The following is a 17,233-nucleotide window of genomic DNA, read 5'->3' on the forward strand; positions in this document are numbered from 1 at the left end:
TCCACCCTTTTTTTTGACCCCTCTGTCTCACAATGCCATTTAGTAACTTATTGGGCTTTTTTCAGACTCCAGAGGTGGATTCATCTTTGAGCGTTCAGCAGTCGACCTCTGCTTTAGTCGTAGAAGTCCTACGCCCAAAGGGAAGACAGAAATGTCCAAAAGGTCAACCAAAGTCTTCCACAGAAAAGAAGCCTCCAGCCAAACGACGTAGAAAGGACCAAAAGATGGAAGGACCAGGAGGAAAGGACCAGGAGATGGAAGGTAGCCATGCCAACGCTCCACCACAGTGTAGAAAGGAGTTGGATTCACCAGATACACCAGAGAGAGGTATTTACAAACATTTCTTGCCAGGTTTTTTCCAACTTCTAGAAAAGGGAGATTTGACACTTACAATTATACAATTCACAGAACTCACATCGTTAAAGTTTAGTTGAATATAGGAGATTTAGCACATGCAAGTATAGTGAATATAATGAATTATGGACATAATGTTGGGGTGAGTGAAATTCATTGCTGTTCTTTTTTTCGTTCTAGACATCTTTGACTTTCTGGACCATTTCTCCCCTCCTCCCCCTGTGTCATCGTCTCATGTTGGAGACAACGTACATGGATGGAGATATTACACCCTTCAGGAGGTAGTTAAAGTTGTATTGTGTACAGATAACTAGGAGTTATGCCTCCAACCTGCTCACTCCACCCTTTTTTTTTTTACCCCTCTGTCTCACAATGCCATTTAGTAACTTATTGGGGCCTCTTTTCAGACTCCAGAGGTGGATTCATCTCTGAGCGTTCAGCGGTCGACCTCCTCTGGGCGTAGGACGTCTACGACTAAAACAAAGGGAAGACAGAAATGTCCAAAAGGTCAACCAAAGACTTGCACAGAAAAGAAGTCTCCAGCCAAACGGCGTAGAAAGGACCAGGAGATGGAAGGTAGCGATGCCAACGCTCCACCACAGTGCGGCAGACCCGTGTCTGAATCCCAGGTGCTGGATTCACCAGAGAGAGGTATTGTCTTATATACAGTAGGTGTACTGATTCACCAGAGATAGAGAGGTGTTATCTTATATACAGTAGGTGTACTGTGATTCACCAGAGAGAGGTATAATCTTATATACAGTAGGTGTACTGTGCCACATTGGCCACTTTATTAACACCACTAACGCCCGGGGGTATTTAGGACCATTAAATCAGAGCTCCCATCCATTTGCAGCAACGGAGCACATTTAGCGACGCACACGGCGCTATCCCGGATGTAGCTGAAGTAGATAGATGTTATTTTGATGTTTTAGCAATATCTAAAAGTTTAGTTGAATATAGGAGACTTTATTACATTCCAGCACAGTGAACAGTAATGATTAATGCATGGACATAATGTTTGGCTGAATGAAATTCATTGCTGTTTTGTTTTTTGTTCTAGACATCTTTGACTTTCTGGACCATTTCTCCCCTGCTCCCCCTGTGTCATCGTCTCATGTTGGAGACAACAAACAGGTACATGGATGGAGATATTACACCCTTCAGGAGGTAGTTAGAGTTGTATTGTGTACAGATAACTAGGATTTGCTCTTCATTTATATAATTGATTTGTCTTTTGGTTTTGTTTAACTCTTCAAACTGCCTATAATTTAATTTCTCCTTGGTACTGAAGGTTGTCAAGAGTCTGCCTCCAACCTGCTCACTCTACCTTTTATGACTCCTCCGTCTCACAATGTCATTTAGTAACTTATTGGGGCCTCTTTTCAGACTCCAGAGGTGGATTCATCTTTGAGCGTTCAGCGGTCGACCTCCTCTGGGCGTAGGACGTCTACGACTAAAACAAAGGGAAGACAGAAATGTCCAAAAGGTCAACCAAAGACTTGCACAGAAAAGAAGTCTCCAGCCAAACGCCGGTCTAGAAAGGACCAGGAGATGGAAGGTAGCAATGCCAACGCTCCACCACAGTGCGGCAGACCCGTGTCTGAATCCCAGGAGTTGGATTCACCAGAGAGAGGTATCGTATTTGACATCTTCTGTGCCATATTGCTCACTTTATTTTAACAACCTATATTACTTATATTATATTAGTTTGGGTACCATTAACAACCTATATTAGGCAACATTTTCAAAATGTCATTATGCTTTAAGCAGCATGTGACGTGTCGAACTAGGGGATTTTCATGATTCTGAATCCATTGCAAGCATTCGTTTTGCACGAAAAACACTCCTTGGGCTAAAACACATTTGTGATGACAGGTGTATATATATATATATATATATAGAGAGAGAAAGCAAAGAAAAATGTATTTAAAAAAATACGTCTACGTATGTGGAGATGGGTTATGGATGGACATTACGTTAAAGATATGGGTTATGGATGGACATTACGTTAAAGATATGGGTTATGGATGGACATTACGTTAAAGATATGGGTTATGGATGGACATTACGTTAAAGATATGGGTTATGGATGGACATTACGTTAAAGATATGGGTTATGGATGGACATTACGTTAAAGATATGGGTTATGGATGGACATTACGTTAAAGATATGGGTTATGGATGGACATTACGTTAAAGATATGGGTTATGGATGGACATTACGTTAAAGATATGGGTTATGGATGGACATTACGTTAAAGATATGGGTTATGAATGGACGTTACGTTTGGGTGAGTGAAATTCATTGCTGTTTATTTTGTTACAGACATCTTTGACTTTTTGGCGGAAATCTCCATCCCACCCCCTATTCCGTTGTCTCGGGTTCGAGCCAAAGAACAGGTACACGGAAATAATACACCTAGCTACCACAAGGTTATGATATTAACCCTACAGGTGAAATAATAGACCTAGCTACCACAAGGTTATGATATTAACCCTACAGGTGAAATAATAGACCTAGCTACCAAAGCCATTTAGTAACTTATTGGTCCTGCTTTTTTCAGACTCCAGAGGTGGATTCATCTTTGAGCGTTCAGCGGTCGACCTCTGGGCGTAGGACGTCTACAACTAAAACAAAGGGAAGACAAAAATGTCCAAAAGGTCAACCAAAGACTTGCACAGAAAAGAAGTCTCCAGCCAAACGGCGTAGAAAGGACCAGGAGATGGAAGGTAGCGTTGCCAACGGCCAAGGAGTGGATTGTTGTATTCCTGCGGCCAAAGGTCGACCTCTAAAACAAGCCAAGGGCAGACAGAAAGCTCCAAAGGCTCCACCACAGACCTGCAGTGAGAACGTCAGACCTCCAGCCAAAAGCCGGCCGAGCAGAAAGACACCGGGCGGTAAAGACGCCAACCGCCAGTCACCACGACGCTGCAGACCCAGGTTCGAACTCCAGATGGTGGAGACACCAGAAAAAGGTACATCACCTTCCATATGAGACAGCGATTTGGCCTTACAACCCAGATATCGTTATGCCAGGGGTTTAGACAACCCAGATATCGTTATGCCAGACGCTGGTGCGAAAGCCCTCCCAGGGCATGAGAAGGGCAGCCAGGAGACGAAGAGTCTGGATAGTGAAGGCTAGACGGCCGCACAACGGAGCCGCACAAGGTCTCCTTTGAATAGCATCTTATAATCACACTAAGGGCCGATTCATACTCCTATTTTACCGCTGTTTCGGCTCGTCAGAAGTTTGCAGTAGCACCGAAGAGTCGACTTTAGCACGGTACCCGCCCCCCCCCCCGAACCTCAAATGACGTCACATTGTAGGCTCTACAGAGCTGAACCCACTTTTATTTCAGTGTTCTAATCCTCTACAAACGTGTGTGTGTGTGTGTGTGTGTGTGTGTGTGCGTGTGTGTGTGTGTGTGTGTGTGTGTGTGTAGTCAATCCCCTTCTAGATGAGAGCTCGCGGTCCTCAGATCTGTCGATAGAGCTGAGTAATTATGAAGAGGAGTTGGCTTCTTACTGTACTCTGGATGAGGAGGAGGAGGAGGAGGAGGAGGAGCTACCCCAGCTCTTGATGCAGAAAAGTAAGTGAACGAAGCCTCCAATAGAAACTTTTAAATAACCATAACTTGCTCAATTTTCAACGGTTTGGTTTGTTATAAACCTCAGACGTCCTCATACTTGTATGCTTTTATACGACGTTCATATAAAAAACTAAAAGTTAAGCAGATGCGCGTCCTGATTGGATTCGGAACCGGGTCCATTTCAGACCCGGTTCCGACATTGCGGATCCGGAGCCGGTTCCATCGTTTTCTTATTAACGGTTCCCCAAACGGTTCTCATCAGTCGTCATTTAGATCCGCTGTGTCTGTGCATGCATGCAAGCAGAGCCTGTGGTGACGTCACCCCACCTACATGATTGAGTGGGGTCGGGGAGGATACGCCTACTGTTCTGTGCATTCAGCGACCGCCGCGGAGCGAGTGGGAGAGTCTGTCGAAGAGATCTCCAAAGTGTAGTTAACAGAGAGGGAAATGACTCTGAGGCTGAGCACGCAACGTGCAATAAATGCAATGCTATAGTTCCCTGCAAAGGTTGTTGCAACTTGTAGGCTACCAGTTGCACCACGTCCACGAGGAAACATCTCAAAATCAATATGTCTACACGAGTCCACAACTCACGAGAATAATCTACAGTAGGCACATCACGTTTGAGAGCCATGCGGAAAGCCGTGCCTGCACTCCCCGCAGCTCCACCACAGCCGGCGGGGGACGAGGATGATGCAAGGCTCGTTCACTTTCCCCAGGATAGTAGTAACGTAATAGAAAATAAAAACTACTAAACTTCTACAGAGCTTTTCATTAGGCGTGTTGTACAACTGTTGTTAATGGTGTTAATTTAGACCGCCAATGACTCGACGTCCTTCTGTCTGATATTATATGAATCACGTTAAATATAGCCAAATCAATTTGTCTGCACTTATTTTTTACTACTTATAACAAGCAACTCAACTGCTTTTGATTTGTCTCTAAATGAATCGCGTGACTGTTGAGCCCAGCGTTTAGGTGCATATATATACCTCCATAGATTGATTACTTTATAAACAGTTTGCAGAAAAAAGCACAGGAACGTAGCCTACAGTTCAGGGTCTTAGGTCTGCTAAGAGGATTTTATAATCCAAGAAAGCACTATTTGTTTCCGTTAGGGTAAGGGGTCCTTCATATTAAATTAATCTGAACATTAAAGACATTTGTCACCACAACAATATCATTATTCCAATGTGTATGTACTGTATATTTAATATACAGTACAAATTGCAATATACAGTACAAATTGCAACAATGATATTGTTGTGGTGGCTAGCTGGTGGTGGTGAAATTAAAATAATAGTGCCACCTCATAATTGTAAAGAGCATTTTCAATAATTGAATTAATGAATTTGTGTTTATTATTTACTTGGTTAGGTTAGTTATAATATAAGCATAATCTATGTCAGAAAAAAAGGGGAAAAAATAATATTGGGATCCGTTAAGGGAACCGTTGGGAACCGGAACCGTTAAGAGGGATCCGGGAAGGATTCGGAACCGTAAAAATCCTAACGAATCCCAACCCTAGTCCTGAATCACAGCCACGTTGACAATGTTTGTATTAAACAACCCGTTTGTAAATCCGTGAAGGTTTGAGGCAGTTATGAGTATTTCTGTTTGGGCTGCCAGTTACAGTATGTACAGCACAACCATATCTTCAGATAAATACAGATAATACTGGTGCTCCTTCACATGGAATAGTTTGAGCACGTAATGGTGATAAATGTTTATCACCTCCATCCATCACAGTGTGTATGTAATGGTGTAAGGGGTCCATTTGGTTACAGTAGAGTACAGTATGTAGGTGTAAAGGGTCCATTTGGTTACAGTAGAGTATGTAATGGTGTAAAGGGTCCATTTGGTTACAGTATGTAATGGTGATAAATGTCTGTCTTCCAGAGCCTCCTTCCATCACAGCCGGAGTATTTGTTTGGTGCAAGTTCAGGACTTTCCCCTTCTGGCCAGCGGTGGTAAGACCTGTTATTATTAATATGACATTAACACTTTTGTTGGTTAGTTTTTGGTTTTTTTATATAAATCATGTAAATCAGAAGCAGTATGCAAGAAGAAGACAGGGAAATGTACATGGCTGGGCATTGGGCTGGTCAAATTGTTCTAGTGAGTCACTTATAGTGTCTATAATGTGAATTCCTGTAAATGTTAAAAGACACATTCTTGTTTCTCTGCAGGTGAAAAGTATGAACCGCAGGATGAAAAAGGCCAGCGTTCTTTTCATCGACGGCCCGGTGATGGACAAGATCTGCAGAGGGTGAGAATATCACTGCTTGTGTATCGTAGTTTTGTGAGAGATACAGTAGAGTATACAGTATGCATGTGAATCAAAAATAGCAGATCGCTACAAGCTCGTAGCACGGCACTCAGTGCCGCGCTATGAGCTTGTAGATCTGCTATTTTTCAATAGCTAAAGCATAACATGATGCTTGAAACACCAAAAGGGGTTCCCGCCCAGAATTGGATATGGAATGAAAAAGGCGACTCTGAGCACATTTAAAAATGTAAACTATCCGTGTGCGAGTAACTTAACCCATTCTGAACGGGAACCCCTTTTGGTGTTTTACAGCATTATGTTGTACTTTAGCTATTGAAAAATAGCAGATTTACAAGGTAGATCATGATTTCCATGTCGACTAATAAAATTATGTATTTTGTGGTAGCTTGACGGTGTCTCTGAAGACCATGAAGCCGTTTGACTGTGAAGAGAGCAGCCAGTTTGTGGTAAGATTTATAGATCCTCATAGATCCTCACAGACAACTTTTAAATTATTTTTAAAAAAATATAAGAATTTAACTCCCTGTGTTGTATTGTTGCATCTGTGAACTTTACAGTGTAAAGAATGAAAACCCTGACCCCTGAACTTTACATTGTGAAGAATGAAAACCTTGACCTCTGACCTTTACAGTGTGAAGCCAAGGAGAAGTACGATGCGTCCATCAAATGGTCCCTGGACATGATCAGCGACTACAGAATGCGTCTTGGTAAGCAGCTTGTAGATCTGCTATTTTCAGTGTAAAATGACTCATACTGGATCTCTTGTCCACTATAGTCCCTTCCTAACATTTTAGTCTAGTTTTTATCTGTTGACGAAATTGTCAATATAATGATTTAGTCTTAGTTTTAGTCACCATAGCTTAGTTTTCATTTAGTTTCCGTGTCGTTTTCATCGATCAAAAAAAGTAGTCGGCGAACATTTTTCGTCTTAGTTTTAGTCGACGAAAACAACACTGATTGTGTTTATCCCATTCTGACCTGAGATCAGATTCATACCAGGTTTCCACTGGGACACACACTGGTCTGATGAACCCATTCTGACCTGAGATCAGATTCTAAAAATGTCAGTCGTTCTTCGATTTTTCAAAAATAGCAGACCTACAAGCTCGTATCGCGCCACTCGGTGGCGCGATATGAGCTTGTAGATCTGCTATTTTTCAATAGCTAAAGCATAACATGATGCTAACACCAAAACGGGTGCCAGGTCAGAATGGGTTAAATTGCTATATTCATTGAATATTATTTATCGATGCATATTTCTATACAGTATGTTAGTATTTGTACAGGTTGCATTACCTTCAATATTTATGTATCTATATTTCTATACAGTATGCTAGTATTTGTTGCATTACCTTCAATATTATGTATCTATATTTCTATACAGTATGCTAGTATTTGTTGCATTACCTTCCGTATTGTTTGTTTTCACAGCATGCGAGCATTTCACCGGATCCTTCATTGAATACATCAATCATGACATGAGTAAGTTCAACTTCAGTTTCACCCTAGTAGACAAACCGCATTAACCTGACGCTGCCAGATGAGGGCGGTATTGCGGAAACATATTCCCCAACACAACACTCATCTGGGATCTCTGACGGAGTTGAGCCCTGAGTCAGATCTGCTTCGTACCGAACCAATCAGCGTGAGCTAAAGGCGGGATGCGGATGTGACGGTATATAGACACGTCGATATGATTGGTTGTGTTTGCACGCCCACACGGTGATAGACAGACGCTCCCATCCAATCATCTACCATGTATCTTGAAAAAAAGGAACAGCCCCGTCATCGAATTTGCTTCCGCGATCCCAGATCCAAATAAGCTGTGAAACAAATTTGTGTAGCAAGCTTGGATCTGGCAGCGTCAGGTTAAAACCGCATGCCTTCATTGATAGTTCTGCTTTGCCACGGACACTTACGTAAATGATGTCCATCTAAATGTTGATTGCATACTGTAAATGATATCCATCTAAATGCTGATTGCATACTGTAAATGATATCCAGTTGAGTGTGTTGTTAGAACATGAAACATGAAAAGCATTCAACCAAGTGTAAAATGACTCACGCTGGATGTCTTGTCCACTATAGTCCCTTCCTAACATTTTAGTCAGTTAGTTTTTATTTGTTGACGAAATTGTCAGTCTTAGTTTTAGTCATCGTAGCTTTAGTTTTCATTTAGCTCCCATTTAGTCTTCTTTAGTGGCAAAAGGTAGTCATAGTTTTAATCGACGGAAACAACACTGTTCCACATGAATGAACCCTTCCCTCTCCTGACCTGAACACTGTCCTCTGTCTGTCCTCTCTGTCTGTCCTCTCTCTCCTGACCTGAACACTGTCCTCTCGGTCTGTCCTCTTGGACTGTCCTCTCTTGTTCTCTCCTGACCTGGACGCTGTCCTCTGGGTCTCTGCTGACCTGAACACTGTCCTCTCGGTCTGTCCTCTGGGTCTCTGCTGACCTGAACACTGTCCTCTCGGTCTGTCCTCTGGGTCTCTCCTGACCTGAACACTGTCCTCGGTCTGTCCTCTTGGTCTGTCCTCTCGGTGTGTCCTCTGGGTCTCTCCTGACCTGAACACTGTCCTCTCGGTCTCCCCTCCCTCTCCAGGCTATCCGGTGAGGAAGACGTTCCTCGGGGGCTCTGGGGAGACCCCGTCCATCTCCAGTGACCTGATGAAGATGGAGGAGTTTCAGGAGGCTCACGGGGGGGAGGGGGGTAGGAGGAGGAGGAGCGCTGAGGAGGGAGAGGAGGAGGTCAACAGGAGGTCTAAGAGGCTCCTCCCCGATCGAACCCGCGCCGCCTACAACAGAGCCAACGAGAAGCTGGTCCATTACATCATCAGCAGACGCATGGTGGACAAGAGGCTGTTGGTACGGATAGATTGATTACATGGAATGTGTGTTTGTTTACTTTATTTGTGATTTAACCCCATTTAGGCCTGACGTCGATTCATTTTCACAATTTTTCAAAAATAGACCTACAAGCTCGTAGCGCGCGCTTGTAATGTAATTGGCCACCGACCCCCATCTGAAAATATGTTGTTCCAGGGACCCCCCCCCCCCCCTCAGAAGCAAATATTTGAGTTAAGAACGTTCGCTCTGAAATAATATACATATTCAAAGATTTGCGCCCAACATTTTCACGGGTTTTTACACAGCCAAATACACATATTTTTGGGGGTCCTTGACATGAAAATGTTTGAGAACGACTGACACAGAAACATGGCTTTTTCAGAAAACTGTCAGGATTTAGAAGCCATTTTGTAGAATGGAGTTCAGGTCTAAATGGGTTAATGGAAAGGACAAATAACTTTGTGCTGGGTGATGGGGGTGTTTAATAGAGTGATTGTATGTAGGGATGCCACCGATTAATCCATTTTCCGATTAATCGGGGTTTTTTTAATAGCCAAACTATAGGCTACTAAGTAAGGCTGCATGATATATCGAACATGTACCTTCATCAGAGTGGAGAATATAAGTATAAATCAAGTCGAGCAAAGCCACTCTTCTCTGCCCCTCTCTCTAACAGACACAGTTAACGATCGCTTGTTAAGTGCCTGCCAGACAGACAATCTGATGAAATGAAGGCAGTTGTAGTGTAGACTAGTAACTAGCATACAATGAGAACTGAGAAGATCTCCCACAAAGGTTTGTGGAGATTATAAAATTAATATTATAAAACTGTAACCATCAAAGCATGCACTAATGGTTATGTGACCATGGCATGTGCATAATGCCATGGTCACATGGCATTTTATGGGGGGGGGTGGGGGGGGGTTCAATGAATCGATTATTAATCGGCAGAGCTGTCGATTATTCGATTTGGCTGATGGTCACTTTGTGGCATCCCTAATTGTAGAATCTGATCTGGTGTTTAACCCCTTTTGGTGTTAGCATTATGTTATGCTTTAGCTATTGAAAAATAGCAGATCTACAAGCTCATAGCGCGCCACCGAGTGGCGCGCTACGAGCTTGTAGGTCTGCTATTTTTGAAAAATCGAAGAACCACTGACATAGAAACATAGCTTTTTCAGAAAACTGTCAGGATGTAGAAGAACATTTTTAGAATCTGATCTCAGGTCAGAATGAGTTAATAGAGTGACTGTATGAATGTATTGTCTTGTAGAATCTGATCTCAGGTCAGAATGAGTTAATAGAGTGACTGTATGAATGTATTGTCTTCCCTCCCCAGGCGGTGATCAGCGGTCAGCAGCGCTCCACCTGGCTCCACTCCTTCCTCCATGTGACCCGTAAGAAGAGCCGCCCCGCCCCCACCTACCTGCAGGACGAGCAGGTGGAGCAGGTGTACCGCTACCTGAAGGAGGTGCTGGACCGCGCCCCGCTGACCGCGCCCTGCCTCGCCCACGTCCACGGGCACTTCATAGAGCAGGTCCGCTTTGTGCTGGACGTCCTACTGCCGGAGGTGAGTTTAACCAGAGGTTCACAGAGATGGTGAAATGGCGCCATCTACTGGACTGCAACTGTGCCTAAATATTTTAGTTTTTTTAACTGGACATCCTGACAGTTTTTTCTGAAAAACCCTATGTTTCTGTGTCAGTGGTGCTCAAACATTTTCATGTCAAGGACCCCCAAAAATATATGTATTTGGCCGCCGACCCCCATCTGACAATATGTTGTTCCAGGGAGCTCCTCCCAGAAGCAAAGAGTCGAGTTAAAATGTTCGCTCTGAAAGAATATATATTCAAAGATTTGCGCCACATTTTCATGATTTTTTTTCTAAAATACCGGATCTACAAGCTCATAGCGCGCCACTCGGTGGCGCGCTATGAGCTTGTAGATCTGCTATTTTTCAACAGCTAAAGCATAACATAATGCTTTAAAACACCAAAAGGGGTTAAGTATGTTGTGTTGTGTCTCTTTGCAGGCTTTGATTCAATTCAATTAAATCTTTATTGCAGACTCAGGGGAATCCATATCACATTGATTGATTGATTGAAATATGTATTAACAGTTTGCAGAATTACAGTACATTTCAAGCACAAACTCAATACAAAGACTGTTAACTGTGAGTGGAGGGGGGATTCAGATTTTACGGGGGCCAGTTTCGAATTGCAGCCGTCCGTAGGTGCCCTTTGAGAGCAGTTTTGAAGGAGTCAAGGGATTCGCATGTCTTAATGACTGTTGGTAGGGCGTTCCACATCTGTATTCAGTATGTTGTCTGTTTCCAGGCCGTCATCTACGCCATCGCAGGAGTTCACGATGTGTCCACAGAGACCGCCGAGGAGAAGTTCCTCACGGGGCGACAATTAAGCAACAGGTGATGGAATTATTGGGGCTGAGGTTTTTGGCAGCAAATTTCTATTTTAGTTTTAGTCATAGTTTCTCTTCAATAATAGATTTTGTCACATTTTAGTCACCTGGACTGTTTTAGTGTTAGTCTCTAGTTTTAGTCGACTAAATATAAGATTTTAGTCGACTAAATCCACAGTTGATGTAGTCGACTAAAATGTATTTTGGTGGGCCTTGATGCCGTCGTAATGACTTTTTTTTTTTTGTTGACGGAATTGTCAGTATATTTAGTCTTAGTTTTAGTCATCATAGCTTAGTTTTCATTTAGTTTTCGTCAGTGAAAAAAGGTAGTCGACGAACATTTTTCGTCTTGGTTTTAGTCGATGAAATCAACACTGGTTTCAGTCCATGTGACCAGTGGGGACCAGTGGGGACCATTGGTGACCAGTGGGGACCAGTGGGGACCAGTGGTGACCAGTGGGTACCAGTGGTGACCAGTGGTGACCATTGACCATTATCGTAAATAATTTCGTGACGTTTCTTTTCGTGCATCTCGTTTCAGGGAAAGGGAGGAATTCGATTGGCTAATGGACGAGCAGATGAAACAGAGATCAAGACCAGAAGTGACCTCACCAACATAGAAGTGACCTCACCTCACCAACTATTAATTTATTTTATATCAGCTTGTTTTCTTCATAAGGTCTTTTTCTTTTATTTAAATTTTTTAAATGCCATTACGTTTTAGCTTTTTAAATTTCCTTTAAAGGGGAATAGTACTCATTTTAAACATTGAACTATGCCTTTAATTTGAGTGAGTTGTTGGAAATAATAAAAAAAAAGGTCTATTTATGTGATCAGTGACATCACGAAGGTGCAGAGTTAATCTTTGTGATGTCACTGATCACATGATCCAAACTTTATTATTTCCACAACAAAACTCTACTCACCATTTTTTAATATCAAAACAAACATAATACCTTAAAATGAATGTAATTGTGGTTGGGTAGAGTTAATCAGGTGGATACAAATAATACCTTGAAATGAATGTAATTTTAGACTAGAAGGCTTTCTTACCTTTATTTGTCGTTGTTACGTCCCCACCAAAGAGGTCCAGGTGTTATTTGTAGTTGTTACGTCCCCACCAAAGAGGAAGTGTTGAATTGAATTAATGGGGCGTTGGGTTTTAGTGCTAATTTGCTTATTTCCATGGCTCAAAAATCTTTTATTTTGTATATATCCTCTCTTCATAATGTAAATAGTATCCCAAGCGTGCACACTGTACTACTTATTTCGATGGAAATAAGCAAATTGGCACTAAAACCCAACCCCCATTGAGGGCTGGGTTGGGAGTAGTGGAAATGACCAATAATGTGCTCTAGCACAAAATAACACCTGGACCTCTTTGGTGGGAACGTAAAAACAACTACAAATAAAGGTAAGAAAGCCTTCTAGCGTGGAACGGTTGATGGGCGCTTTTTTCTCTATTTTCTTATAGGCTTTTTTCTGTTATGTTTTCACCACCAGGCCTGTTCTGTCTCACCACCAGGCCTGTTATGTCTCACCACCAGGCCTGTTATGTCTCACCACCAGGCCTGTTCTGTCTCACCACCAGGCCTGTTATGTCTCACCACCAGGCCTGTTATGTCTCACCACCAGGCCTGTTCTGTCTCACCACCAGGCCTGTTATGTCTCACCACCAGGCCTGTTCTGTCTCACCACCAGGCCTGTTCTGTCTCACCACCAGGCCTGTTATGTTGTCACCACCAGGCCTGTTATGTTTTCACCACCAGGCCTGTTATGTTGTCACCACCAGGCCTGTTATTTCTCACCACCAGGCAAAACTAATTAAGAGATTTTAGAGCGCAGAAGTCTTGACACTCGACTCATCCTTTCTAGCGAAACTTTAGCTAATTGGGCAGCAGTAACATTAGCATCAGTTGGTTCTTCATATCCATATTATGAGTGAAAGGGCCGGCATTTTTTTTGTTGATTATTGATATTAATACACATAAAGTACACAAACCGCTGATGCTGACGTCGGACTTTGGTGCTCTATTAGGCCTCTGTGTAAATCTGCACTCTATTGAGTGCGCTCTCTTTATGCTTTATTATTTTGTACAGTGAATGTTAAAAAAATATATTTTTGTTCATGAAAATGATTTTTTAAATGGTGTTTATACCGATGTATATGGATTATGGATGATTTCCTACTCCGGAACTGGACCTAATATAAATACAAAGTTTGGGAAATTGTGTTTGGGTTAATTTTTTCTCTGTTGGAACAACACTTCAAGCAGCTTGAAGCCTGTTTTTTTTTTTTTTTTTTGCTATTTCCTTTTTGTAAGGAACATAACATAGTATTTGGGTTGCGCGAACTTGTTGCGCCCTTGAAAAATGTGACAAGACCAGAGGCGGAGCCATTTTAGAAAGATTTCTAAATCTAAGCTGTGCTCAAATCTGGACCCCTCCTAGGGTCTAGGGGTTAGGGTCTAGGTGTTAGTTATTGATGCTACAGCGTTACCAAAACGCCAAGGGACCAGTTGATGAATGATACTTGAAAACTTCTCTCTTTTATTTCCACATAATGTATGAAAAGACAAGTGCAATGTGCATTTCTTTGGGGCTTGTCCTTCATTTCCATGTCAATGACACAATTTGTAATCAAAGTAATTTGCTACATTTATCTCAAATAGTTCTGTGCAATTAGCACTTTCCACAACTGTGTCCATAAAACGAACGAATGTACATTTGTCTGCCTGCTATCAAGTGGGTTAACATTAAAGATAGCTGAGAACCTCTCTTTCAATTCCTTCACAATGTAATTCATGACTTGGCCCACATTCAACACACATGGCTTTTTCCTTGAACATAAAGTTATATGGCTAAATAAAATAAAACACAATGGGGCCAAAACGACTAGTAGGTCTAGTCTAGTCTAGTCTCGTGTACTGACCATGGTATTACTGTGCTTAACTGAGCAGCCAACAGTCCTGACCTATAGTTTGTGTTGTCAAGAGGAAAGTGTGGAGACATGAGACTCAACAATACAAACCTGGGCTTCCATAAGAACACCTCAACAGTACCACAGGCTGGTCACCTCCAAGGCTTCATGCCACGCCCCATGGATGAAATGATTTGTTCAAAAGAAGTCCAGACCAAGACCAGACCATACAATATACTTTTCAGATGGTCGACATTTCTCAATTAAAAAATAAATAAAAATGTAGTAGGCCAGCTAAAACTAACCCTATAGCTATAAAGTAAAGACATACTGTATTCAAGTAATTACAGAAATACAGTACATTCTATGGAAGTAAGTGTAGCCTACTTCGTTATTGTCCACTTGGAAATAACCACCAGTGTCTAAACAGCAGCAATGGTGAGATTGCTGCTGTTTAGATTGAATACATCCTGAATATGAATATGAGGCTCATTGAGATACAGAACCATGATAATACACATTATTCATGTATTTAAAAAATAAAAATGCATTTTAATTGTATTTAAATTGAGTCTGGGATATCTATTATTCAGCACATTTAAGACTGTCCTACAACTACAGTAAGAAAGTAAATACATTTGAATTATGTTATAGTACACACACACACACACACACACACACACACACACACACACACACACACACACGCACACACACACACACACAGAGCAATACAGCAATACAATAAAAACAAAAATGATACATTATTTTGAAAGTCAGAATCAAGTCATAGCATCAAGTCTCCAGGAGGTGGCGCCGGTGCTCCGCCGCGGTCAGTCCGCCACATCCGCCATGACTAAAAAGACAAGTCACACGTCACACACGCACAACTCTCGCGTTGTTTGGACCGCCGCCGCTGCCTTTGACCCCAGCGGGACGTTAGCGGGACTTTGAAACAAGTGCGTCTTTAGACCGTTGAGTGGAAGTGGACCAGCAACTATAGGCAGAGACTGGAGACTCTGGGGTCCATTTGGTTGGTGTTCCTGACCGGAGTATGACCGAGGAGAGGAGAGGAGGACTCCACGTTATCACCCAGAGAAGAGAGACAGAACCCCGTCGGCTCTGAGAGACAGACGCGGACAGACAGACAGACACACACACACACAGGTAACCGCTAGCCTAAGTCCAGCTAGCTGTTAGCATAAGGCTAGCAGCCGCACATTGCATCACGTTACGTTAGCATGGACTAGCATTAGCATGCTAGCTCTGGTCCACAGCAATATGGACCAGAGCTAGCTCCGATAAGTGTTGCTACGCATGTTGACCAACAGAGCAGCATCTTCTCTGTCAGGACCTTAGAGTACATGCATTTTAAGGTCAGGACGGCTGTTGTTCTCGGCCGACATGCAGGCGGTGAACAGTCATGTTTACACAGAAACTATACCTGTTGATACTAAATGCTGCTAAACGTCCATTTGGAAACTATAGCAGTTGTTGCCGGCCGCTAACGAACGGTTAGCTCGGTGTGTTAGCTTAGCGTCAATAATGCTAACACTAACATACACAGTTTCCATGTGAATTCCTGCGGTTCAGAATGGTTGACCTGTAAGATGTCCACTCCGGGAGTGATGTTAAGTAACATGTCCACTCTACGGACATATGTGAGAGTAATGTTCAGTCATGGTTGACCTGTAAGATGTCCACTCTGTGAGAGTAATGTCCAGTCTGTCCGTTTAACGGTCAACGTGCGAACTCTGAAGAAAAGCGGTGTTTCTACATGTCACGATAATCCCACATGACCTTTACTTTACAAGACAGTTTGTTTGGGATTGTCAATTTGTCACTGCAAGTTAATTAACCAACGGGAATAAATGTCATGTGTTGACTGTTGACACTCGGAGACTGATAGAGAATAAATGCTATGTGTTGACACTCAGAGACTGATAGATACAACCAACCACACATTGACAGCCTGTGTGGTTGTTTGTATCATCATCATGTTGGAACAACCTGGGATAACTTCTGATCACCAAGTGACGGAAAAGAGGCAGAGCAGTGCATTAGTAGTACATGGTGTCAAAGGAAAGGAAAGGTACTATGTTTACCCAGGGTGCCCTCGTACAAGGTTTCTTTGACTATGCATCCACCTCCTGGTACCACAGCACCTCAAAGGCCCTTAAAACAAGGCTCCAGACCTCCCAAAACAAACTGGTCAGGCTCCTACTTGGCCTCACCCCCCGAACCCACCTCACCCCTGCCCACTTTGACAGGCTGGGATGGCTTGGGGTCGACGACAGAGTACAGCATCTTGCAATGGGTCTGGTCCACAAGATTCGATACACCACCAAGATACCCATGTACCTGTCTAAATACTTCCTTAATGTAAACAAAGTCCACACCCACAACACCAGAGGGAGTGCAACAAACCATGTACAACCCAGATTCGGCACAAACAAGGGACTAAATTATTTTCGCTCCTATGCGACCAAAATGTGGAACGCCCTACCAACATGTGAATCCCTTGGCTCCTTCAAAACTGCTCTCAAAGGGCACCTACGGATGGCTGCAATTCGAAACTGGCCTCTGTAAAAGCTGAATTTTTATCTGGATTGTACTATGTTTTTGTATGGACGTGGTGTTGGGTGCCTGCACATATGCACACATGGCATCAACGCATGGTGTTGTGTGCAGGCGCCCTACACTCTGTCTTTCGTTTTCTTTTATCCCCCTGTTCCCCTCACTGTATATATATTTTTTTTCCCTTTTCGCTTCCTATATGATGAATTCCTGTTCTGTTCTTTAACTAC

General features: G+C 42.7%; 2 protein-coding genes across 3 annotated transcripts in view; both read left to right on the forward strand.

Annotated features, from left to right (window-relative positions):
- LOC308321446 (uncharacterized protein) overlaps positions 1-13,335 on the forward strand; it is a 32,648-nt gene extending 19,313 nt beyond the window's left edge. The window contains exons 15-31 of the mRNA XM_080772335.1: positions 66-327; positions 535-635; positions 762-1,005; positions 1,418-1,524; positions 1,744-1,990; positions 2,685-2,758; positions 2,923-3,334; positions 3,803-3,949; positions 5,850-5,920; positions 6,140-6,219; positions 6,626-6,686; positions 6,872-6,947; positions 7,672-7,722; positions 8,844-9,106; positions 10,428-10,658; positions 11,425-11,513; positions 12,048-13,335. Coding sequence (XP_080628461.1) covers positions 66-327; positions 535-635; positions 762-1,005; positions 1,418-1,524; positions 1,744-1,990; positions 2,685-2,758; positions 2,923-3,334; positions 3,803-3,949; positions 5,850-5,920; positions 6,140-6,219; positions 6,626-6,686; positions 6,872-6,947; positions 7,672-7,722; positions 8,844-9,106; positions 10,428-10,658; positions 11,425-11,513; positions 12,048-12,126 — 2,595 coding nt within the window. The 3' untranslated portion in view covers positions 12,127-13,335. The remainder of the gene's footprint in view (positions 1-65; positions 328-534; positions 636-761; positions 1,006-1,417; positions 1,525-1,743; positions 1,991-2,684; positions 2,759-2,922; positions 3,335-3,802; positions 3,950-5,849; positions 5,921-6,139; positions 6,220-6,625; positions 6,687-6,871; positions 6,948-7,671; positions 7,723-8,843; positions 9,107-10,427; positions 10,659-11,424; positions 11,514-12,047) is intronic.
- Positions 13,336-15,376: 2,041 nt separating this feature from the next.
- The window catches only part of ahctf1 (AT hook containing transcription factor 1), a 61,373-nt gene continuing 59,516 nt past the window's right edge, over positions 15,377-17,233 (forward strand). For both annotated transcript variants that reach the window (XM_080768872.1, XM_080768871.1), the window contains exon 1: positions 15,377-15,593. The gene's annotated coding sequence lies outside the window, so the exon portion shown is untranslated. The remainder of the gene's footprint in view (positions 15,594-17,233) is intronic.

The sequence above is a fragment of the Protomyctophum bolini genome, assembly GCF_963924005.1.
Source record: "Protomyctophum bolini genome assembly, chromosome: 1".
Classification (NCBI taxonomy): domain Eukaryota; kingdom Metazoa; phylum Chordata; class Actinopteri; order Myctophiformes; family Myctophidae; genus Protomyctophum; species Protomyctophum bolini.